Raw genomic sequence first — 24,850 nt, forward strand, 5'->3', positions numbered from 1 at the left:
TAGGGCAGGGGTCGGGAACCTTTTTGGCCAAGAGAGCCATAAACGCCACATATTTTGAAATTTAATTTCGAAAGAGCCATACAATAATGTAGTGTCCCTTTCCCACACTGAGGCACGGAGACTTAACCTCTTTTAAGGTTCTTTATTCGGGTTACTGCAGACCACAACAAACGCCGAACAATCAATTCAGCAGCTCCTGAATCTCTCCCGCCGAGACGAGACGAGAGCGCGTCTCCCAACTTTATATTCCCCTGCTCCCGCTGCAGCCCTCCCCTTTCCCTTATTCGGCCCATAGCTGAACCCCATTGGTCCAAACTACCTAACAACAGGCTGAGCGACAGAACTGAGGGCCAATCAGATCTCTGCATGATCGATGCGTTCCATGAACTCCAGAACTTTTAACGCGGCCCAACAGCCACCCAACTCAGTCCGCGACAATATGTTTAAAACTAAAATACAAGTGAATGTGTGCATTTGATGTAATTTCAACATTTTTAAAGTACAATAAGTCTGTGGATTCTTTTTAATAACATTGTTATGCTGTTTCTAATAAATGATGAGTATTTCTCGTGGTAGTTTTGCTGATGGTCTAGTCTGGTTTACGTGGTGAGTTTCTGCTTCATGCAGGCGTTGAGACTTTAAACGTGATCTTAGGTTGGTATGAATGTTTTGTAGATGTGAGACAGACTGCTCACATGCGGACCTGGAGCCAAACACACATTCACACGCTGCAGTGAGTGACAGGCAGTGGGTTTTACCTATTTACAATCCCTGCGCGATTCACCTGCTGCCGGTCCCCACAACACCTCAGCCCCACCCTCTGCTTTCTCCCTCACACATCCCGTCCCCGCAACTGCGCGCTCTTTCTCAGAGACGGGAGCGCGCAGTTTTAGGCACGGCAATTCACAGGTTTCCGGGTGGTACAAACTCTGTGAATTAATAGACAATTTTAAACTTATACTAGTGCTGGCGCAGATTTGTCTCTCTAAGCACCGCTACTACTGCGCGCCTCTGCCATCGCATCGCGCACGAGAAGGACTGGTCTAATGAAGAAAAACAATTTGAATTAAAGATTTGTCTGCGAGCCACATGTGACCATCAAAAGAGCCATATATGGCTCGCGAGCCATAGGTTCCCGACCCCTGGTCTAGGGGCTCATCAAAACATGATCACAGGACTACTGTACTTATTTCCCTGTTCTCTCTCTGGTCTTTTCCATCTTTTGGCTGATCATAGACAGCCTTTAGACTCATCTTCAGTCAATCTATAAAGCCTTGTGCACATGAACCCATACTGGGGTTGACCCATTAGGATGTTGTGGGTTTTGGTTTGTCAAAATACTAGGGAGAAGTGGCTCTATTTTAAGGGAGTCTTGCACGCCCACCTTAAGGGGCGTCATGAAAATGGAACAAGCGATCATCGTGCTTGCAGAGAGTGTAACGTTAAGTATTTGTAATGCTATATAACACACCATACACCTGGCGTGCGTTCAAGAATGTGCTAAAAGGGCATTGGAATACCCCATACTAGCACATGTACTGAGAGCTGGAAGAGGCTTGGTGTGAAATGTTGAAGCAGTGCAAATTTGGCAAATTTGCAACTAAATCCAGGCTTTTTTTTTTTTAATCACAGCTCTATTCCAATATGTGAATGACTTAGTTTCACACATTCCCCTAATATTAATTTCTCCTTCATGATGGTTGCTTGAACGTGCATTTCTAAGCACCGTGTGAACGTAGCATCAAGCTACTATAACTTGGACGCTTTTATGATGTACAGGTGATGCTGTCGTACAGTGTCCTAATGCCACTGTGACTGCACACAAATGCCATAAGCTTTGAGGTGTGCAGGTGATACGCAAGTACCCACAGGACGCTAATTTCATCATTTCTAACAATCAGCCTGCGCCCAAGGAGTGCAGACTTATCACGTGAACAGCACTAACAAGCTTCTTTTGTGGTTTCCAGGATTTGTGAGGGTTTAAAGAAAAAATCTGTTGGATACGCCAGCATCTCACCAACCTCCCCTTTACCTCTGTGCTGTATAAGTGTTAGCTACAACCTGTCGTATTTTGTGTCAATTTTATTTCCTCCCCATTTGTACCCGTAAGTGCAGTTGTGACAAATGTTTTGCTGGCAAAGATGTGTCCACGAAAAAAAACAAAAACATATATAGTCCACAACCCTATATGACCTCAGTCAACTTCCTTGTACCTCTGTTCTAAGCTATGAACATTGAGAAATGTATTTTTTTTCTATTCATGGAGTGATGAACCACTTCTCTTTTTCAGAACTTTAATTTGGATCTGAACTGCAGTCAGAGACTCAGGCTGCAGAAAAAATATATGACTTCCCATTTTATTTCAAAAACACATTACTCAGAAGAAAACATCCAACAGTGCAGAGAATGTGTGTTTTGGCAGCACAGAGTATGTCAGTGACCATCTGAGCAACGGCTTTCCCAGAGTTCTTTCACGCAGCAGCAGCTCTACCCTCAGAGATTCACATGTTCATCATTAGAAACATATGGCTTCAATTCTATGGCGTGGTAGCAACATGTATACATTTCACTGGAATAAAATTGCTAAGAATGTAAATGTTTAATCTTTTTAAATATTAGTATTAAGAATGTTGAAACTAGTTGACCTCATGACCCAATTACCTTTGCTTAAGTTCACATAGTTTGTGAGTTCCCAGAAGGCCTTGCTGGTGAAAAGCCTTCCTCTATTATGGACTATTTTATTATTATCCTGCTGATCTCCTCTGGGATATACGTAAAGAGAATGGAAAAGGAAGGAGGACAAGTAGACCGATGGAAAAACAATCAAATAACCCTACATCCAAATGCTGTTGACAAAGATAACATTCCTGAAATTATCACACAGAAATACATCTTCCAATCTAGGCACAAGAGTGTCTGAAGCACTCATGGAGAAAACCAAAACAAGCCATAAATTGTGTGATGGTTTCCCATCGGCACAACTTTGGAGGACCTTTCACTGCATGAGTCTAACTTTACTCTCAGTGAGGGTTCACCCAGTGAGCCTACACTTTCATCAAGACAAATATATACACACATCCATCCATTGAGCATCACTTCAGAGGATCGTCGGGGTCACTGGAGCCTATCCCAGGTATCCTAGCCATATGTGTAGTGAGCAGAAGTGGGCTAGACTCAGGAGAGAATCACCAGTCTATTGCAGGGCCTTCTCATGGATCCAATCCCACCCTCTTCAGGTTATGAAAACCCACACATATGCAGGGAGAACATGCAAACTCCATACAATGTGTTCAGTGTGAACGCAGCCTTGATGTGCATTTAGAAGCAGGATGCCAAAAACATGTGCCAAAATCCTTTTTTTTTTCCATATCAGTCTGAAACGATAAAACAAGCTTTTAAGTTTAAAAACCCAAAAAAGGAAAAACATCTTGACGTGAAGGACTCGAAAGAAAAAGTGCAGACTGATGGGAGTAAGAGATCAGCAGGAACGTGTCAGTCCTGAGAGCATGCACTCGGCCTTTAGAGCAGAGAGCGAGCCTGGAGTAAACAGCACTCTGTCAGACTCTCAAACACACTCACACACACATAAATATGGGCGCACACGGTTTCTGAAATCATCCCCTTCACTCAGCCGGCCCCTCGTACACAAGCTCTCACAGTAAACAAAAACAGCTGTGAAGTGCAACTCCTGGGACCAATTAGTCAACAAACAGGGAGCTGAAACCAGTTAACCACCAACTAACAACATTCAACAACCTGTAATCATCATGTGTTGGCTGCAAAAGGGAACTCATCTACCTTAGTTGCCCCCCACTCTCAAATGTTTTACATGAATCTCTTCTTTTGGAAAACAAGGAGATGTTTAACATTTTACTTTGATGGGACAAATAAATAAATTATAGCTCCTGGGGAGGACCAATAAAACCAAATATCTGATGTACACTAAACCTCTGATGCCCTCCACTGTAGACATAACAGACCAAGAGCAAATGTGGGGTTTAGCCCTCAAACACACCAACACTTAATACATCCTTTCTCCTCAATCCAGCATACAACAGTGAAAGTAACTATGGCAGTGCTTGCATTTGCAAATATTAAGTTGCTTCTTTTATGTTCTTAGCTTTAACAAATATTTCAAGAAGGATTGTATTTACATGAAAGTAAAAACGGGTATTTTGTGCAGCAATCTGGCAAAAATGACATTTCTGTGCCAGCATATACTGTTTATGTAAAAGATGACGATGGGAATTGACAGGATATGGGAAATAGTCGGATCAAAAGCAAAATAACATGATTTTAAAATCCTTCAATAGCTCTAAATATTCTCCTTGATTTAAAAAAAACTACATCTTAGAATCATTAGCATAACTTTTAAATGTTTTTTTTTCCTCAGTGATAGTTGTCAAAAGATAAAAATTAATAAGTCTTTTTTCTGCAGCAAAAAAAGCTCAGTTACTGTTACTGTTACATTTGGATGCTCCGCTGCCCCTTTTGTGAAACACAGAGGAGGCAGGGTTATGGTCTGGGGCTGCATCTGGCTGAGAATGTCTTTAATCTGTGCACAGTATTAATGAAATCTCAAGACAGTCCAGACTTTCTGGAGTTCAATGTGCTGCTTAGTCTCAGAAAGTTTGATCTCAGTAGCAGATAATAGGTTTGTCAATAGAAAAAAAGACACAAAAATATTTTTTTTAAAACCCAATATCGGCTAAAAGCAAAATATTTAGCAATGAAATTTGTAGATAAGGTTAAATGGTTGAAGATTTACGTAGTTTGAAGTATGTTATTTTAAATCAATAATTTTTATCCAGGACTTTTTTTAATTGTTTATTTTTAAGTTTTCATTTTTTTTCATCACTCTAGTCAGTTTCAGATTACAGTGACCACTGCAGGTTTTTGTTTCATCAACAGAGGGAGTATCTATACTATTCTGTGATTGTAGTCCGGGGTAGTATCGTGGTTTTTTTTTTATTACTTGAAAGACATTCTCCATAAATTGCACATGAAAAACTCTGCTATGATTTCATTTGATTCCAAATGATTACCTTACTTCAATTAACTTTAAAAGTGAAAAATCTTTATTTTCAATGGCAAAAAATAAAGTCATAGAAAAATAGGATTAAAACACAAATGATAAACTAAAATAAATAGCAACATTAAAGCACCTGTAAACTGCATCTGTGATAAACTTTCACTCATTGTCTGTGCATGTTGTGTGCACAGCAGTACAAAAACTGATAAAATGATTTTTAAAAATCCATGTCTGCTGACAAGCCTCTCCATTTTAGTGTCAAGGCAGGCAATTACACAAACAGAGAGATGGAAATACTCTTGTTGGAGTAACTAACATTAATAACCTCCAAGAGCCGTTACCAAGATAAACAGACATAACTTAGTAATGCTTAAAAAGAGAAACCACCATTTCCAGTGTCTCCTCTTTAGCTTCATTGCATCAGCGAGGCGGGATTTCAATGCCACGCTGTGAGGAAAGACACCCAGGAAAAAGTAAAGGAGGAGCAAAAAGGTCATTTGTCCTGATGAGAACTGACAGCAGCAGCAGGCTGGATGCTTTCAGGACGGAAGGACTGGTCTACAGCCTGTCAGAGACAGATCACCAAGGACTGTGAAGGATCAGCCACGCAGGAGGTCAAAAGCTATGAGCAGCAGAATCCGTTTACAGCAGAAAAACACGTCTGCCCTGTCGAGAGTCAGAGCCACCCTTTCTGTATTTTAGATTTAAATGATCACTCATGTTAAGCACACACTATGCAGCTCAAATCCCAACATGGATGCAGATCTTACACATATGCTTCCCTCATACAAATTTTTTTTTATTTATATTGACATTAATAGTATATTTATATGATTATTCCTTTTAGGACAACTTTTCCCCAATTACATAATTTTTATTGCTTTTCATTAGAATTTGTTCCAAGCTTAGTAAAATGTATAAATGATTAGATAGCGCTATTAAATCATTTAATATTGGAGATTTTGGGATGTTATTATATGCAACAAACATAAACACACTGTAAAAGAAATATTCTCAATTTTACAGTTGCCAGAATTTCACTGTAAAAAAATAGGCTGTTACTTTCAACAATATTACGATAAAAGAATATTGGGTCTTCTAACAGTCCGTCTTGAGTAAAATAACTAATTTCTTCTCTAAATAGCAATATTTAATCTTTAAAATGCAAAATGTAAGGCTTAATGGCAGACGATTTTTATACCATGGTCCAGGGGAATACTCGTTTCTGATTGGCTGCTGGGTGTGCATTAAAACCTGATAACTGCACGGTGAAAAAAGAAGTTCCGGTCACCTAGCTTAAATGTTTTGTATTACTGCGCCGGCTTCTTTAAAACAACCTTTTGCTTCGTCATTTGGACATCATTTTCTCTCTGAACTGATGCTTTATTCAACCCATCGGAAAGATCAGCATATATATATATCTCCGAATCTTCACTGCAGCGGTGGTGCGGCGCAAACTGTGAGAAAAGCGATCCAAGTAACAAAAAAAAAAAAAATTAAGGACTAAAAACTGGTTAATATGTATTGCTTTTGTAAGTGACCATGGTATGAAGTGATAATGCATACTTCCAAGGTCATTAACCTGTTTATACCAGGGTCACTTACAAAATAAATAAATAGTAACCAGTTTTTAGTCCTTAACTCTTGTTTTTTTACCATTTTGGATCACTCACAAAAAGCGGACTATTTGTTACATGGTAACGCGTCGCACCACGTTACAAATAGTCTGGGTCGCGCCGCACCACCACTGCAGTCAAGTTTCGGTGATATAAAGAGATATATATATGCTGATCTTTCCGATAGGTTGAATAAAGCATCAGTTCAGAGAGAAAGTTCACCTTTTACCGCTTGTTTTTGTCCTTATGATGAAGTAAAAGGTTGTTTTAAAGAAGCCGACGCAGTGATACAAAACATTTAAGCTAGGTGACCGGAACTTCTTTTTTTCACCGTGCGGTTATCCTGTGGTATATCACTTTTTAACGCACACCCAGCAGCCAATCACTGGGGAGCCAGTTTAGCTCGTGCTGGTTTGCGGCGCCTTCCGTCCGTGAAACCCGGGTTCGACTCCGGGCTGCTCCCTGTTCCCTTCTCCACCTCTGCCGGTTCCAAGCCCGGTTTGAGAAGGTTGCGTCAGGAAGGGCATCCGGCGTAAAACATTGCCAAATTTACCATGCGACTCGTTCGCTGTGGCGACCCCTGATGGGAGAAGCCGAAAGTGGAAGAAGAAGACCCAGCAGCCAATCACAATCGAGTATTCACCTGGACCATGGTATAAAACAAATTAAAATCCAGGGCACTTCATAGTCACGCACTATATAGTTTTTAGTAGTTAAGGAGTAGGGCAGGAATTCGGATATAGCCTTAATCGTTAAGCCCCATACTCTTTAAAAAAAAGAAAAACTTTATTTAAGGCAAAAAATAACTCAAACTATGCTGCGATTTTTGGTTGAATTTAAGGACCTTTTTTTTAAGTTCCATAATATCGTATTCTCATTTTGTTCACGGTTCGTTACATTAGTTTTTTGTCATTGTAATCAAAATAAACTACAATAAAACACATAAAAACTGAAAAAATATTATACATTCACTTAGAAATAGCACCAAAAAAGTATTATTGGGCTGCTAGTAATTCTTACAATAAGATTTTTTGCCTATTTTTCCCTTTATGATTCCTTGTGTGAAACTCCATGTTTCTATATTTTGATATCTAGTTAAGTAAAATTACTTCCTGCATGGATGGATCATTTTAATACTTTCTAGTAATTTCATTTATTTTTGCAGTTTGCAAATCCAATCAAACTTTTTTTTATTAAAAAAAGCACTTCTCATACTTGCGCAGCTTGAAGCGCTTTACAGTTAAACACAAAAGCAGAAAAAAACATAAAAAGAAGAATAATAACAAAAATAAAAAGAGAAAAATCCAGCCAACCCTTTAATCCCTCAACAGGTTAAAGTATGAGCAAAGGCGGGCGAAAATATTTATGCCATTTCCTTTTCTGTTAACATGTAAAAGTAGAAACACAGAGGATAAATGTAACGTATTTATCTTAAATCCTTCCACCATGATCTGCTCCACTCCCACCTCATCACTTTGCTTTTTGACTGAGCTAAGACAAAGTGTGGAGTCCAGACTTATGGTGGAGCCAGACGACTCGGATTTTCCCATTTACCTGCTGGTTCACACGGCAATGCGAAGGCCCGTGATGGATGAGGATTCGAACGATGTCGACGTCCCCTCTCCAGGCAGCCAGGTGGAGAGGGGAGCAGCCTTTGCTGTCAGCCACGTTAGTTGAAGCCTCAAATTGGAGCAGTTTCAGCACCACGTCCCTAAAGACAAGACAGACGGGGAAAATACTGATGAACAGAGGACTCGATAAGAACTAAACAGAGCAAGACAATAAGAGCAATATCATAAATGACTACTAAGATCTACAAATCACGATGTGTATTTTTTAGTCCTTTTCACCTGGAGTCTAGTCAAACGCAAGATATTAAACAGTTTCTAAAAGGTTCAGTAAGAACTAAATTAATGTAAAAATAAATAGCCCGAGCATATTCAGCTTTTGCATTGAATGTGACTCAACTTCAGTTAATTGTTTGTGCTGATTTGCACCAAACATCTCTATTTTTGTTTACCCTTAATGCTTTTTTCTTTGCCAAGTCACTAAAATAGGAGTGAGAAAACTGCAGTGACCTTCCAACACAAACGAGTAACAAGAGAATGCATTGGCTAAAACTATGGTGGTACATAAACTGAGAGGTTCATTAACAGACTCAGTGAAACCAGGTGTGAGCAAGAGCAGGAAAAATACTGTGCCCTCCAAAATAAAAGGCTGGTAATAATAGAACAATAAAATATAAACATTTTTTAAGATGCTTTAAATCAAAGTAAACAAAAAAAGGACCCTCCCACTTGCATTTTTTATTCTTCTGGCTTTTTTTGTAAATTTTTAACTTTGAATGAAGTCTATATGTCATTACCAGAACAGAAATGAATAAAGCAGTGACCACACGCTGAGTTGGAACTCTCTTTCCCAACAATTAATTTGTAAAAGCCGCTTTACTGCTTGACAGGAGGCGGGCCCTGGCTGAAGCTGTCACCACCGGCTGAGGAGGAAAGGTAAAGACTCTCATTTGCATTCAAAATGTCACAGGAAGCAACTGGGGAGACAGGAAATAAAACAAATGTTTCATAAACTGCATGGCTCACTGCAGTTGCTATCATAAGGCTTGCTTAAATAACTGGGAATCAAGCAGCCTAATGGCACAAGGAGGTTAAAGTACAATAATCTCTGAATTTTGCTAATGAAATTTTTTCTGCATTTCTCACCGCAGGCCATTTAGTTCTGTAAAAGAGTAGATAGAAAGATAGAAATCCTCTGAGAACGTTGGACTGCTCCTAAACATAACCTTCTCTATTTGTCTCTGAAGACAAATTTAGAAAAATAAAGTTTACAAAACTATTAGGAAAAAGTCATAATTGTATGAGAATAAAGTTATGTAATAAATGAATAAAAAGAAATTTAAAAGAATAAAGTCATAAAATTATGAGAAAAAGAGTTGAATATTTACAATAAAATTATAATTTTACAAGTTTTAATTTGGAAATTTATAAGATTAAAGGCATAAATTTATGAGGTAAAAGTCTGTCTCCTAAGAAAAACATAAACATGGAAAAAAAAAAACAATACAGTGTTTTGTTGTCAGTTAGTGACGTAGAGAGCATTGTAAGTGGTCACTTCAGCATCACAAAAAAGGAAATCTTTTAGTGTTTGAACATTGTTATATTGCAAGCATAGGAGATTGAAAAGACTTCCTCAAAAGAAGATTTTTGAGCCCCAGTGTAACTTATGTGGTTGGCGGTGTAAACCCATTATACAATTCCAGATGCATCATGGCTCAGTGATTTCTATAACCAACTGAAGCCTTAAGCCATTACCATAAATGGCTACATTGATGGATTTTGTCAGTCCGTAATGTGGATGAAGGATGACAAAACCGACTTTATTTTCAAAAAACCGTAATCTTGTTTTTTTCAATTTTACGACTTTATTCTTTTAAAATGACTACTTTTTTTTCTCATAAATTTACAACTTCATTCTCGTAAAATTATAACTTTATTTCACATAAATGTATCACTTTTATGTGAAATAATGTTATGAAGTAATTCCCATAAAATTAAAACTTTTAGTCTTGTAAGATTATGACATATTTTATCACATAATTTTAAGACACTCGTAAAATTACAACTTTTTTCTCATAAATTTACGACTTCATTCTTGTAAAATAATGACTTTTTCACTCTTAACTTCACAACTTTGTTTTCGTAAAATCCTGATGTTTTTTCTGATAAATTTATTGATTTAATATTGAAAACATCAACGTTTTTCTCAGTTTTAAAACATTATTCTTGTAAAATTAAAAATTTAAATTTAAATTTCATTGTGGCACTAATGCTCCATTGTACTTTTTAGATCTTGTCACATTTTAGATCTTGTCACATTTCACATCATCTGGTTTTCAAGTTTTTACCTAAATATTAAATGACTTCACTTCCTACTTTTCACTCTGTTGTTCACCTTTCGGTTTATCCCGTCTGGCGTCCCCACTGCAAATCAGCTTTCACAGAGATTTTACGCCAGATGCCCTTCCTGACACAACCCTGTATTTTCAAGGCCCAGGGACACCTGGTTAGGCAGCAGCACGAGGGGGCCTTGCCTAAGGACCCACACTGGATTTAACCCATTGCATGCCCTGGAGAAAAAACTAAACCAATTTTTCCTTAATGCCAGTCCTAAACTCAGGGAACTGAGCCATCCAGCCACTACCTAATTTTCACTCTGAGCCTGTGTTTTTTTCTTTATGACTCCTTCTCTCCTTTCCTTACCTAATCTAAAAGAGGGAAAATCCGCATAATTGCCCTCAAAACACACCACTAAACCTTTAGTTCCGCTAAACTGCAATAGCAGTCAGGCTTGCAGCTAATCCAACTGATTTCTCTGCTGTTCCAGGTATCAAAAGTGGCCCGAACGACTGCTTTAAGCAGATGTGAAAACCACAGGAATTTCTTATTTCCTTTGTCCTGCAGCAAAAGGTTTTGGAGTATTTTTTTTATATAAATACTAAAAAAAATTTAAAATTTATTGCACTTTTTGAGCTGTAGATCTACATACATTTATTTTCTGCCTAGGAAACCACGCCGTCATCGTGGCATTATATGTGCAAAAACATGATTAAAATCAAAATAAACAAATCTAAGTTTGTGCCACATCAGTTGGAACAAACAATCTAGTTAGAGGCCAAAAAGAAAAGAAACAAATTCCATTACACTCGTCAGCGCCAACTGATTTTTTCCTAAAAAATATTTTTTTAAATGAAATGAAAAAGCCAAACTAGGAAAACATCTGCAAAACAAGCATATTCCAATATTGATCTGTGGAACAATCATTTCTGTAGAAAACATCTCCCACAAATCCAAAGATGGCAGATCACCCCAAAGTTTGTCAGAGAGTGAAAAATCAGACAGTAAGAATAAGAGTACGGCTATGTCAGAAACCCCTGAACCCTAAAAGACTTTCTACGCGCTTTTAGCATTAGGTGTTCATTCTGCACTGTTGCTACCTGATACTAGTGCATGTACTCACAGATGGAAGAGGCTTAATGTGAAACGTGGACGCGGTGTAACCCTGGTGAATCTTGCTCCAGGCTTTTTCTTTTCACTTAATCTATTCTGATATTTGAAAGACTTGTGTCATAGAATTCTGTCCGGGCACAAACTGCAATTATTAATTCCTCCTCCATCATAAATTTTCAAATGGTTAGCACATGTGTGAATTAAAAGGGATGTCATCTTTACCTCACTACCAAATCAGACTTCCTGATTGGTCAAAGTTGGACCAGGTTTTACTGTCAACACGCATTTTGTTTTTGTAGCTAGAGCCCCAAAACAGCCATAGAAACGGGCGAAGCTATGCATAAATGAAAGTGTTTTGATCGCGGAAGCCCAAAATGCGCATTTCCCTGCATTTCCATAGCCTTCTCATTGAAAGTGGTTGTTTGAACTAGCATTCCTGAGGCCGGTGTAAACGTGGTTACAATTATCTCCCTGTTGTGCTTCTGTCTTTTGAAATGAATATTGCAATGAGGACTTAATAGCTGGCATAACAAAAGCATCATTTTCTTTAATAATTTTTGGAGTTTAAAACCAGCATTAAGCTGCTAACTGTCCACCTCGACTATAAAATGACTTTTCATTCTCTTCAGCACCTGAAGCTCAGACAAACAATATTTCTAGCTGTGAAGAAAAAGATTACTCTCCATGTGTACACAGCAATGTAAAGGTACAAGTTGTACATGCACAGATGTATAGTTTTTTAAGATTCAATAGTAGAAAATTGTAAAAAAAAAAAAAAAAAACAAACACGTGAAGGAGAGTATTTTCTTTCTCACCTGTGTCCATTGAGGGAGGCGTGGTGTAAAGGTGTGTATCCTGAGCTGTCTGTGCAGTTCACATTGAGGCCCTTCCACATGCTGCACACACAACAACATTCCAGTTAGTCCTTTAAACAAACTTTTAAGTTTTTAAAAAAATATTTAAAAAGAGAAGCATAGTATACTCTTTTATGTGGAAAACGTGAACGCTTTTCAATGCTTATGATTTTTATTTTACCCAATAACTGGGCTATTATTTGTAGTTTCAGGTGAAAGTTTCCCTAAAAATAAGGATATGTTTGCTTATGATCAGAATTTTTCGGACTTTTTTTGTTTGTTGTGGTTTTATTGATTTTAATCAGATGTAAACAAGTTTGGACATGAAGTATAAATAGCAACAAGTTCATAGAACTCCTCCCAACTAAGTTATATTGGGACTACCATATAGCAGAAACACTGAAACACATTAATCTACACGCCATGGCACATACAGCCAAGAGTCTTCCTGAGGATATAATTATATGACCTCTCTGTTTCACACAAACCCATGCCGGCTCAGCAGGATGAAGTGCTAATTAGCCAAATTGCAGCCTGTGGAGCTCATGAGGAGAAAACCTGAACCAACTTCTAGAAGCAATTTTGTTAACTGTTTTGTTAAAAACTGCAGTGAAAGGGGAAACAGAATGGCAGCTCAGAAACCATATTTTTGCAAATCTGCACATCAGCAAAATTGGCAATAAATGTTAATATCTTTTTGCTGATCATCACTATTTAATTTTAACCCTCCCTCATGTTAGGGTAAATTCTTGATGTATTTTAGAAGTTTGCCTAGTGGTCGTTTACTTATGATTATCCAGTTTTTAGCCAAAATCAAAAAAACAAACTATCGTTTTTAGGACATAGTCTCTGCAGAGCGGCAGTCTCATTCCCGATTCATGATTTGTATAAAAAAACTCAGTAATGCACTTTTAAGCTCAATTTTCCTCATATTTGTCCTACATCATCAGAATAATGCCACAAGAACATGTTTAAAAAAACACAAAAAACACAGAAGACACTTTTTATAGAAGTGTCTTCGTAGATTGTAGGATTTCTTTCCCATTTGCAGGATCTAAAAAATTAAGAAAAAAAGGACACTTCAAAATAAAAGTTCCATTTAATGTGCCTTCATTCTACCAATGACTCATAAAAGGTTTAACTTCAAGATTCTCCTCTTTAATGCTGCTGGCAAACAGTCAAGCAGCAGAACATTCAATGAGCTTGACAGACATCACACAGTGATGAAGGTTACAGTGTTTTCCCCATGCACAGAAAAAAAGCAAAACCTGAATTTAATGTAGGTTTTGGGGACTTCCTGTAGACACTTAAGGGAAATAAAGAACACTAACCTCTGCTAAAAAGCCAACAAAAGCCTAGTATGCACAACTTCCAGGGTTTCCATGTATATATGGAAGTGAATAGCGATAGTTCAACTAGACCAAAAGGACTGGCTGCTAAAAAAAAAAAAAAAAAGCTAAAATAGAGAGGTGTGACACATAAATACATTTATTCATCAGATTCCAGCAAAATGAAACTAACAGTATATTAAAATAGTTTATTTATAGCTGATCACATAATATTTTGCAGAGTTTGTTCCATCTAAACATTTTACAGCTGTTTTGGGAACAAACACATATTCACTGGTGGCATTAGCTTAAAACAAGCAACCCATGCACAAATTCATCGAAATCTAGAGCATGAAATCTCCACCTCTTGCGCACCGCCCTAACACACCTTGGTAATGCACAAACACAGCAGTCATAGCCCAGGCTGCTGCACAAACAGACATGTGTAGCCGCTTTGTCAGGAAATGGGTAAAGCGTGTTTGCAGTGTGCGTCAGTGCAACTGTGAGGGATCCAGCCCAACAAGCTGTTATGTTTACAAATCTTTCCATGTTGTAGAATCAGCGGTTGCAGACGTGTTGAGTCTAAGACATTTCTATTGGATGTCACATTATACGCTTCATATATTATGCCTATAAAAGAGCTGTATGCTTTTCTGTCAATGCTTTTTCCAGACAGGGCTTATTCTGCTTCATACATAACTTTTACACATCATATTTTCGGGGTATAAATTGATTTTTTTTTTTCTTGGTTGTTGTGTCGATCCAGGTATCTGAAGTTTCAAAATTATTATGGGATGGCCAAAGGACCCACAGTTTGGCAGTCATGTCTTCACCAAATGTGAAAATTGGCATTTTTTTACGTTTTCGGAAAATATGGTTAAAAAAAAAGACTTGTTCAAGCAATTTTCACGGAAATTCACATGCAATCCACCAAGTTAAGCCTTCAACCACAAATGAAGTTTGGTTGATCTTTGACCTTGGGAATAGGTCACCATCTTGACCTAGCATTTCCCTGTTGCTCTCACCAAAATATTGAGAAAATTGAATATATGAATCGTTTGCTAAAGCTGAACGAAACGATATGACATACGATTTAAAACATATTAGGAATGTGAGCGTGATTAACAAAAACCCTCCATTACTAAAGAAAATCCAAAAACGTACTTCTAAAAATTACATAGAAGTGTTTGTCTGCCCCAGGTGAAAAATAGAAATGGTTGCCATGGAGATATAGCCAACTGAAAAGCCACCATTTAAATGTTTTTATTTTTTTTATCTGTCACGTGCAGCTCTGATCAGGATGGAAGGGGCAGAAAAGGACTGTGAGGGGCATGTAGCAGCCACTCAGCCAGTGAGGTGGGTCAAAGGGGGGCCAGCAAAGGCCGATCTTGGCTTTACTATCTTAAATATTTTTGTCCATTCGGTTGTTTGAAATAGGCCTAATATGTCTGATGATGTGACTTAATCCTTCCTGACCTATTAGTAATATTTCAAACATTAAACAAGTCTCCATCCACCAAGAAGATGATGGATCACCAGGGATCAACAGCTGGGAGTTGGCAAACAAGCATGATTGTCAAAGTCAGCTCCAGTCTGCCAAAAACTACAGAACACAGAGACGGAGCCCTTTACAAAAATAAATCCCAGACACACACGCAGGATAACAACCTAAACTGTTTTAAATCGTTTTCTGATGAGGCTCTAATCACAACTGTTCTATTCTGGCCTGTCGCCTCCCCATTGTTTTACATGGAAACACAAAGCAGAATTGAAATAGAATTACTGGACTACATTAGATTAGATTATAGAGGGGAACTGCAGACTCCAGTTAGACGAGGCAAACACTCTCGTGTCATCTCCCAAATGTTAAAAAAGGACGTGCATTTTTATTGAAATCTAATAGTTTACATTTTAAGCCAATAAAGAGCATTCATTTTCTGTCTTGCACCTTTTCTATTGTTCATTTGTAATTTGCTTAGGTCAAATTCTCTTCTTGTATTTTTGTGGTTTTCAGCTAGATTTTTTATTAATTAAAATGGATCGTTTGAAGCTGTGTGGGAGAATCTGAACTGCCTTTGCATTTCTGTTTTGCCTGTAAAACCGACTTTTTAAAAAGAGCTGCTGCTCAGGAGCAGGGATTCGTCCCGTCAACAGATGACCTGTACTGTCTTTCAAGTAATAGAGAATTTCTCCTTCAGGTGCAAACCCCTCATTCGGCATTCAAGAATGAAAGCCTTCATTTGACGGTTCTCTTCACAGATATTAAAGCTGGCATGAAGTTACAGAAAAGCTTAGGCGACATCAAAGAGGAGCATTGTCATCAAAGGAAAAAGAAATGAAGGAACTGGAAAAACCTTTGTAGTCCTGGGGTCTTCTCTGAAAAAAACTTTTTTTTGTTCGAGGGAACACTTAATCAACTGAGGCTATCAGCCAGTTCGGGTTCACACAATCTAAATACAAAATAAAAATACACAAATGCAATTTTAGCAGGAACCAAGCACTAGACTACAGCAATAACTTTACGGGAAATCAAAAAAGGAAGCTATGTGAAGTCAGGTATGTTTGCTATCAGAGCAGATAAAGCCAGAAAGGAAGTGAGCTTGCTTCATATCCTGTTTTGGGCAAGAAGTAGATACCTGCTGATTAAAAGCTGCCACGACAACAAGAGGTTAAAGATACAGAGACATTCAGAAACACAGATGGACGTTTCCTTAAAAGCAACCCTGACTGGCGGAACACGGCCCAGTTTCCATAATGCTTGGGGCAAGAAGGATTCTGAAGGAACAAATGAGCTGAATGAGAGGTAAAGACAACAGATGCCCCTCAGAGGGTAAATAAAACCTGCAGAACAGAGACCACATTCAACCCTTCTCTTTTGTCTAATTTTTAGTTTCTGTTCAGGTATATTGTTATTTAAATGAACATCCTGTATGTACTGAGGCAGTTTTTAAAAGCCGTGAAGTATTCATAAGGAGGATCCAAGTTACTCACACTTAGGACGTGCGAGGGAGGTTAGCATACAGTGGCCTCACGCCACACTATTCGTTAAGGTGTGAGTGCCTTAGGACCCCCAATAGGATGCCCACACAAACTAGGCTCTGATTGTCTAATTTCCTAATTTCTAGAAGGCTATGTGCAAGGTGCGCACACTTATCACTTGAACAGCACTAATGGGCACCTTGCGTTATCCGCAGGATTTGGGGCGTTCTAAAAACAGAAAAATTATGAAGACAAGCCTGCATCTCACCTACTTCACCCTGACATGTAGCTCAAGTGTTCGCCACGACCTGTCGCCTGCAGTGTGACCGTAAAAAAAAAATGTGCATGAACCTTTTTGCCCTTCTCACCAAGCGGTCTTCCTGCAAGTCATCTGTGTGCCCCTTACAGGTTTGCCACAGACAGCCCGTAAGGGCAGTTGTGACTAAGGCTTTAGACACTATTCATACTTTTTCTCCTCGTTTCACAAACACCTCTGAATGTTGGTCCCAGTAAAATAAAGAAATGAGGGAAAGAAACATGTGCTAACTGAAAGTATTTGGTTTCTTTGGTTTGATGGGATGATCCAATTTAAAATCAGATTTCTGTCATTTTTCCTGGTCTTCATTTGTTCAGATCGACAAATGAGGTCACCAGAACATATTACTTATTTTCTAGGATTTTGGTCAAAAGTAGGATTTTTCAAGTCCAAAATAAAAAATGTATCCCTAAAGAAAAATTAAATAAGAACTACATAATTACCACCAATAGAAGATATTTTACCAATCTATTCCTTCAAAATAAATTCTATGAATAATATGTTTAAATGACTATGGAAGTTCTTTAATAAAAGTTCATTAGTAACTTTCCTGACAGTACTCTGATAAAAGGCACATTTAAGCATTTAATTAAAATGCTCCCAGTCCCTGGAATCATGAATAATTGCTACTTTCTACGTCTTTTCTCAATCTAATCAGTTCAATATATGTAAAAACAGAAAAAAATACATACATTTTTAATCTAAAGTCAATGTGGAATAATTATAAGCCCAGACATTTTATCATTCCCAGCGTTCACGTCTTCAAACACGGTTAGATAAAGTGCCATCATAAAACACTACACCGCCCAGGCTTTTCCACGGCTGTGACCAAAAGTTTCACAGCAATCTCTGTTTCACATCACATTCCCACAGCAGTGTGAAGAAAATCCCATTCACACCTACGCAGCCCGACAGGCAATCCTGCACTCCTCTCACATGTGGAGGTGCTTCCCCGCTCCCTCTGATCTGTCACATCTGCTGCTCTCTTTCTTTACCAATTATAGTGACAGGTAAATCCATGACAGGATTCACTCTGGGAGAGCTGATGTAAAAAATATCTTCTATGTTGAAAGAGAAGCGATTTTTAGTGCAAGAAGAATAGTATTGGAAATTCAAGTAATCTTTATCATGTGACAACATGGAATCAGCAAAAAGATGTTTGAAGTTAAGGATCTAATTCCATGTATCTGTATTGCAAAATTGTCCTAATTAGAACGGAACCATTGGGTAACATGCAATGTTAGTTTATTTGACAGTCATGAAACTGTCGCCACACGATAGAGCGTTTCAGGGAAACCAAAAAAATTACCATCACATATCTAATGTGGTAACATTCTTATCGTGCAGCTCATCATAGAGCAGAAGAGAACATTCAAGCCTGAAAACAGTCAGACTGATGATGATATCCTCTCAGATGAAGACTTTCCATTATTCTCAAACATCAAGCTGTCATAACAGCTTTTCTCGGGTCAACTTCCTTCAGCTGAGATGGAAACATCTCATCATCCCTACTCCACCAACTTGCGAACCTTATCAAGAAATTATATGACGCGTCCAGTGATAATGGGGATAGACCTCACTGATTTGAGTTTTTGTTGTTGGTGTGCTGTTGTTTTTGTACTTTTGTTTTTTTTTTCTAAAGCTGTAAAGATCCAGAAAGAGGATTTAAGGATTTATTTCCAACCTTTTATCACAGCACATTTTGATTAAGAAGCCTGATAATCAACAGCCCCTTGAGAACAAATTGCTATTTAGCAAGGAAGATGATTTATTAGAGTTCCTAGAAAGAAAATCTGCAGTGGTCAAACTTGGAGTCGGGAGATCTGATATTTAAAAAAAATTTAATTAAAGTTTGCCAACTGAAAAAGTAGAGTTCATATGACAAAAAATAGAATTTAGGATGAAAGTGGAGTATCTGATTTTGTTATTGGACTCTACAACAACTAAACACTAATCTGTGGTTGATAGTCTTTTAGGATCCCAGAAAACTGTCTTTATAAGAGTAATTTACTCACTGTGTTCATTTAGCTTCGATATTGCTCGCAATTTTTGCTGCAACAGTAATGTAAGGCTGGGGGTGTAAGGGGCTGTAAGCAAGTGGGAGAAAGTGTAAACAGATAGATTTTGCGAAAGGGCTTGCTCTACTATGCCAGCAGTCCCACCCAACCACTGGAAAAGATTTGACAAAAGATCAAAAGATCACTGGAGTAAATAAGAAGTTTCTTTATTGGAAGTTATTCAAGTTATAAACCGGCCAGTCAGATGCCTCAATAAAAGTATGTGATGCCTGCTGGCCCCCACCTTAAAGGTTTGAAATGTTTGATTGACAGATTCTCCTGAGCCTGCTTTCAGTGGAAGGGGTGTGGCCTTCCTACAAGCTCACTCCTTAATGAGTAGTTGCCATTGAAACATTGACTCAGACCAACTTGGACCAATCACTGCTTACTAACATCGTCTGGCTCCAAATGACAGTATCCATATCGCAGAAAAAAATTTCATTCATTCATTTATTTATTTGGTACTTTCATTAAAAATTGTTGATTGTCAAATGTGTTTACATGTTTGTTATGAATTATTGAACATTTTCATGATTGGACTTAACTTTGTTGGAAGAAGTAAGGCATTTTCTATGGGTGACTTCATACTTTTAATGTTCTCTAGGCCATGAGCTGGTAATCCACTTCCTGTAAATGTAGACAGGATTCAAGATTCAAGAGGTTTTTATTGCCATATTCTGTGTAGCTACACAGAGTAGGAATTTGTTTCGGTGCAAATGTGCAACATAAAACAGAAGAACAGTAAGCAACAAAATTTTTACACAATGGACATAACAAAAAATATAAATAGAGTCAGTAGTGCAAGGAGTGTCAAAACAGTGCAACTGAGAATGTTCAAGGTGCAGGTAGTGGGCTGGTGACTGGTTGGACATTGACGTGAAATTTAGGGGGGGGTTACAGGGCGTTTAAGAGTCTGACTGCAGAGGGAAAGAAACTGTTCTTGTGTCTGGAGGTTCTGGTCCTGATGGACCTTAGCCTCCTGCCTGAAGGGAGTAGTTTCAGTAGGGAATGTCCAGGGTGGGAAGGGTCGGCAGCTATCCGGCCTGCACGTCCCCGGGTTCTGGAGACATATAGTTCCTGGACAGATGGGAGGCTGCAGCCGATCACCTTCTCTGCTGAGCGCACAATACGCTGTAGTCTGTTAATGTCCCTGGTTGTGGCACTAGTGTACCACACGGTGATGGAGGAGGTGAGGATGGACTCAATGATGGCCGTGTAGAACTGCACCATCATCTGGGCCGGCAGCCTGGCTTTCTTCAATTGCCGCAGGAAATACATCCTCTGCTGGGCCTTTTTGAGGAGAGAGCAGATGGACGGCTCCCACTTGAGGTCCTGCGTGATGGTGGTGCCGAGGAAACAGACAGAGTCCACAATGGTGATGGGAGAGTCTGTCAGGATGAGAGGGGGTGAGGGGGCTGTGACTCTCCTGAAGTCCACTATCAACTCCACTGTCTTCTGAGTGTTCAGCTCCAGGTTGTTGATGCTGCACCACGACACCAGCCGGTCCACCTCCCTCCTATAGGCAGACTCATTATCATTAGAGATGAGTCCGATGAGGGTGGTGTCATCTGCAAACTTGATCAGTTTGACAGAGTCATGGCTGGAGGTGCAGCAGTTAGTGTACAGGGAGAAGAGTAGAGGGGAAAGTACACAGCCCTGTGGAGTTCCTGTGCTGATAGATTGGGTGGTGGAGACATTCTTCCCCAGCCGCACACACTGCCTCCGGTCCATGAGGAAGTCAGTAATCCACCTACAGGTGGAGTCAGGCACGTTGAGCTGGAGGAGCTTTTCCTGGAGCAGAGAGGGGAGGATGGTATTGAACGCAGAGCTGAAGTCCACAAACAGGATCCTAGCATAGGTTCCCGGGGAGTCCAGATGCTGCAGGATGAAGTGGAGGGCCAGGTTGATAGCGTCGTCTACAGACCTGTTGGCTCTGTAGGCGAACTGCAGAGGGTCCAGGAGGGGGGAGGTGAAGGATTTGAGGTGGGGGAGGACCAGACGCTCGAATGACTTCATGACTACAGACGTAAGTGCCACAGGCCTGTAGTCATTGAGGCCAGTTATGCGGGGCTTCTTGGGGACAGGGATGATGGTGGACAGTTTGAAGCAGGCTGGGACGTGGCAGGCCTCCAGGGAGGTGTTGAAAATGTCTGTGAAGACCGCTGCCAGTTCGCCTGCGCAGTGTTTCAGGGTGGCAGGCGAGATGCCGTCCGGACCCGGAGCCTTCCGTGGGTTTTGCTTCCGGAAAAGCTTAAGCACCTCCTCTTCTGTCACTGAGAGGACAGTGGTGGGGGAGAGGTGGTCTGGGGGGGTCATACTGTCCTCAGTGATAGTGGTTGGGGAGGAAAGTGGCACCAGAGTTGTTGAGGAAACCTGTTCAGTGAGGGGGGAGGAGGAGGGTTGTGGGACCTCAAACCTTGCATAAAAGGTGTGATATCAGAGGATGGTATCAGAGTTTACGTCACCAGGGCTCCAGGACGTATAGGGGATTAGTGAGTTGGTTGATTTCATTTTGCTTTACTCCATCCATCCATCCATCAATCCATCTTCCTCCGCTTATCCGGGACCGGGTCGCGGGGGCAGCAGACTGAGCAGAGATGCCCAGACTTCCCTCACCCCAGCCACTTCCTCCAGCTCCTCTGGGGGGACCCCGAGACGTTCCCAGGCCAGCCGAGAGACGTAGTCTCTCCAGCGTGTCCTGGGTCTTCCCCGGGGCCTCCGCCCAGTGGGACATGCCCGGAACACCTCTCCAGGGAGGCGTCCAGGAGGCATCCGAACTAGATGCCCGAGCCACCTCAACTGGCTCCTTTCGATGTGGAGGAGAAGCGGTTCTACTCCGAGCTCTCCGCGGGTGACCGAGCTTCTCACCCTATCTCTAAGGGAGCGCCCAGCCACCCTGCGGAGGAAGCTCATTTCAGCCGCTTGTATTCGGGACCTCGTTCTTTCGGTCATGACCCATAGCTCATGACCATAGGTGAGTAATGGAACGTAGATCGACCGGTAAATTGAGAGCTTTGCTTTTCGGCTCAGCTCTCTCTTCACCACGACGGACCGATAGAGCGACCGCATAACTACGGACGCTGCTCCGATCCGCCTGTCAATCTCACGCTCCGATCTTCCCTCACTCGTGAACAAGACCCCAAGGTATTTAAACTCCTCCACCTGGGGCAAGGACACTCCACCGACCGAGAGATGGCAAACTACCTTTCTCCGGTCAAGGACCATGGCCTCAGATTTAGCGGTGCTGACCCTCATCCCAGCCGCTTCACACTCGGCCGCAAACCGCCCCAATGCACGCTGGAGGTCCCGGTTCGATGAAGCCAACAGGACAACATCATCTGCAAAAAGCAGAGAGGAAATCCTGTGGTCCCCAAACCAGATCCCTTCCGGCCCCTGGCTGCGCCTAGAAATTCTGTCCATAAAAACTATGAACAGAACCGGTGATAGAGGGCAGCCCTGCCGGAGTCCAACGTGGACCGGGAACAGGTCTGACTTACTGCCGGCTATGCGGACCAAGCTCCTACTCCGGTCATACAGAGACCGGACAGCCCTCAGTAAGGCTCCCCGGACCCCATACTCCCAGAGCACCCCCCACAGGATGCCACGGGGGACGCGGTCGAACGCCTTCTCCAAATCCACAAAACACATATGGACTGGATGGGCGAACTCCCACAAACCCTCCAGCACCCCAGATAGGGTGTAGAGCTGGTCCACTGTTCCACGACCAGGACGGAAACCGCACTGTTGTTCCTGAATCCGAGGTTCGACTATCGGACGGACTCTCCTTTACTCTGATGCTCTAATTTGATTTGTATGTATTTGATTTGTATGATTTGTGTGTATTTGTATGTATTGTTTATTTCCAGTATTTTCTGTTAAAAGGAATTAAAAACTGTATTTCTTGACTTAAGATAAGGAAGACAGGTGTTTCATGTCTGCCACAATCAAGTCACTTTGGTCAGACTATATCTTAACACAACAAAACTGTGCACAAAAATCTGTCTTCCTGAAATAATGCTCCTTTAAGGAAACTAAGTGACAAAGATCCTTTGATCTCCAATTAAATACAGCCTACCACAAATCCATATTATCGGCCATAAATTGAGCAGATAGGCAGCATTATGAAGGGAAACCTCAGCAACTGATTTTCTCCCTTAAATGGGATAACTGATCAATAAAACAAACTAAGACATGCATTTATGGATTTATTTATTGATGCCTCTGTATTGGAGATACTGAAAAACTACTAAAGTTACTCAGTCCCAGTTAAGGGAAAGAGACCATAATACACCCTGCTTTATGTGCAAAGGAGAACTCTGGGCATAAACACAGTTCAATAAGAGTGGAAACATTCTAGGAGCTAATCCTGATACAATGATCAATCACATGGCGTACAATTTTCTAGTTTGCTATCAAGCAACAACATCAAGTATTTATGGGCATCAGTGGGGGAGTATATTGATGTTTTTGTGGTTCTATATTCAAAGCTGAGAGTTTTCCAATGGGCCTTTTTGATTTATGAAGAGGATAGGAAGTAATTCTGAGTATCAGCTGGGTAAAACTATACAGTAAATGTTATGCTAACCTTATGAGATAGCACCAATCTTATATTTTTTGCTCAACGTATTTGACATTTGGGGTTATTCAGTTTTCTCTTTTGCAACAGCTTTAAAACCCAACATATTGTTCATTTAGAGCTGCTCTTGTGCCAACATTGGCTCTAACAAGAGGGTTTTACAGTAACTGATGTCTGTTGTCATCAAACTAGTCTGACCATTCTACTCTGATTTCTGCCATCAAGAAGGCATATTTACCTGCACAACTGCTCATTGTTTCACTTCTTCGAGTTGTTCTTACAGTGGGAGAAAGTAAAATTGTGTGTAAAATTCTGAGTGGATCAGCAGTTTCTCAAGGCCTGTGTGTTTGTAGACAACACTAAATTCCCTTTAGCTTTAACTGTGACATTTCTTTATGGTTTAAATTGTTTGACTTTTTCCAACATCAAATATGTTCTTAGGTAAAGAATTAAGTTTGTTTATAAAGTTAAAAGATGGACTTTAGGAGTACTCATTACATGTCTAAGTCAGACAGCAAATGTTTTGAAATAAATAATTAAAATGTCTAGTACACAACCACATCTTTATAACTCATTTACACTTGAGCCTGTGCATGATTACATTTTATTCTTTTAGTTTGATCTTCAAATGAAAACAAATAGTTGAAGCAGCAGATTAAAAGCCAATCCAATGGTGCATCACAATGACTCAATGTATATGACACCACCAAGAGATTAATCTAGGCCTTAAATCTAATAAACATTATCTTAAGAAGTCCAAACTGTGTGATTGTGGAGAGTGTAAGTTAAAGGGTAAAGACTTCCCAAAGCTCAGAAGGAACCACAAACATGTGGACACTCCTGACCTCTGACTATATCCTCTTTGTTCGTTTCCCCTGACGTATGTTTCCAAGACTGTATGTGAAATAAAGGCTGCCTTTAAAAACCTGAGGTTGAGTTCTCTTATTCACAAACTGCAGACGATTCTTGCTCCATGACGCATAAATATTACCAAATCAGATATGAAGTTCAGGACATCTTTTTTGTTTACCTAAAGTGTTTTCCACTAAGATGGAATGAGGTGAATTTCAAATG

General features: G+C 40.0%; 1 protein-coding gene across 12 annotated transcripts in view; it reads right to left on the reverse strand.

Moving 5' to 3' along the window:
* Positions 1-24,850, reverse strand: part of anks1b (ankyrin repeat and sterile alpha motif domain containing 1B) — a 205,825-nt gene that overhangs the window by 133,072 nt on the left and 47,903 nt on the right. For all 12 annotated transcript variants that reach the window (XM_023952560.2, XM_023952556.2, XM_078941579.1 and 9 more), the window contains exons 2-3: positions 12,482-12,562; positions 8,203-8,359 (exon numbers count right to left, since the gene is read on the reverse strand). In XM_023952560.2, coding sequence (XP_023808328.1) covers positions 8,203-8,359; positions 12,482-12,562 — 238 coding nt within the window. The remainder of the gene's footprint in view (positions 1-8,202; positions 8,360-12,481; positions 12,563-24,850) is intronic.

The sequence above is a fragment of the Oryzias latipes genome, chromosome 23 (genome assembly GCF_053564925.1).
Source record: "Oryzias latipes strain Hd-rR chromosome 23, Olatipes_Hd-rR_3.1".
Lineage (NCBI taxonomy): Eukaryota > Metazoa > Chordata > Actinopteri > Beloniformes > Adrianichthyidae > Oryzias > Oryzias latipes.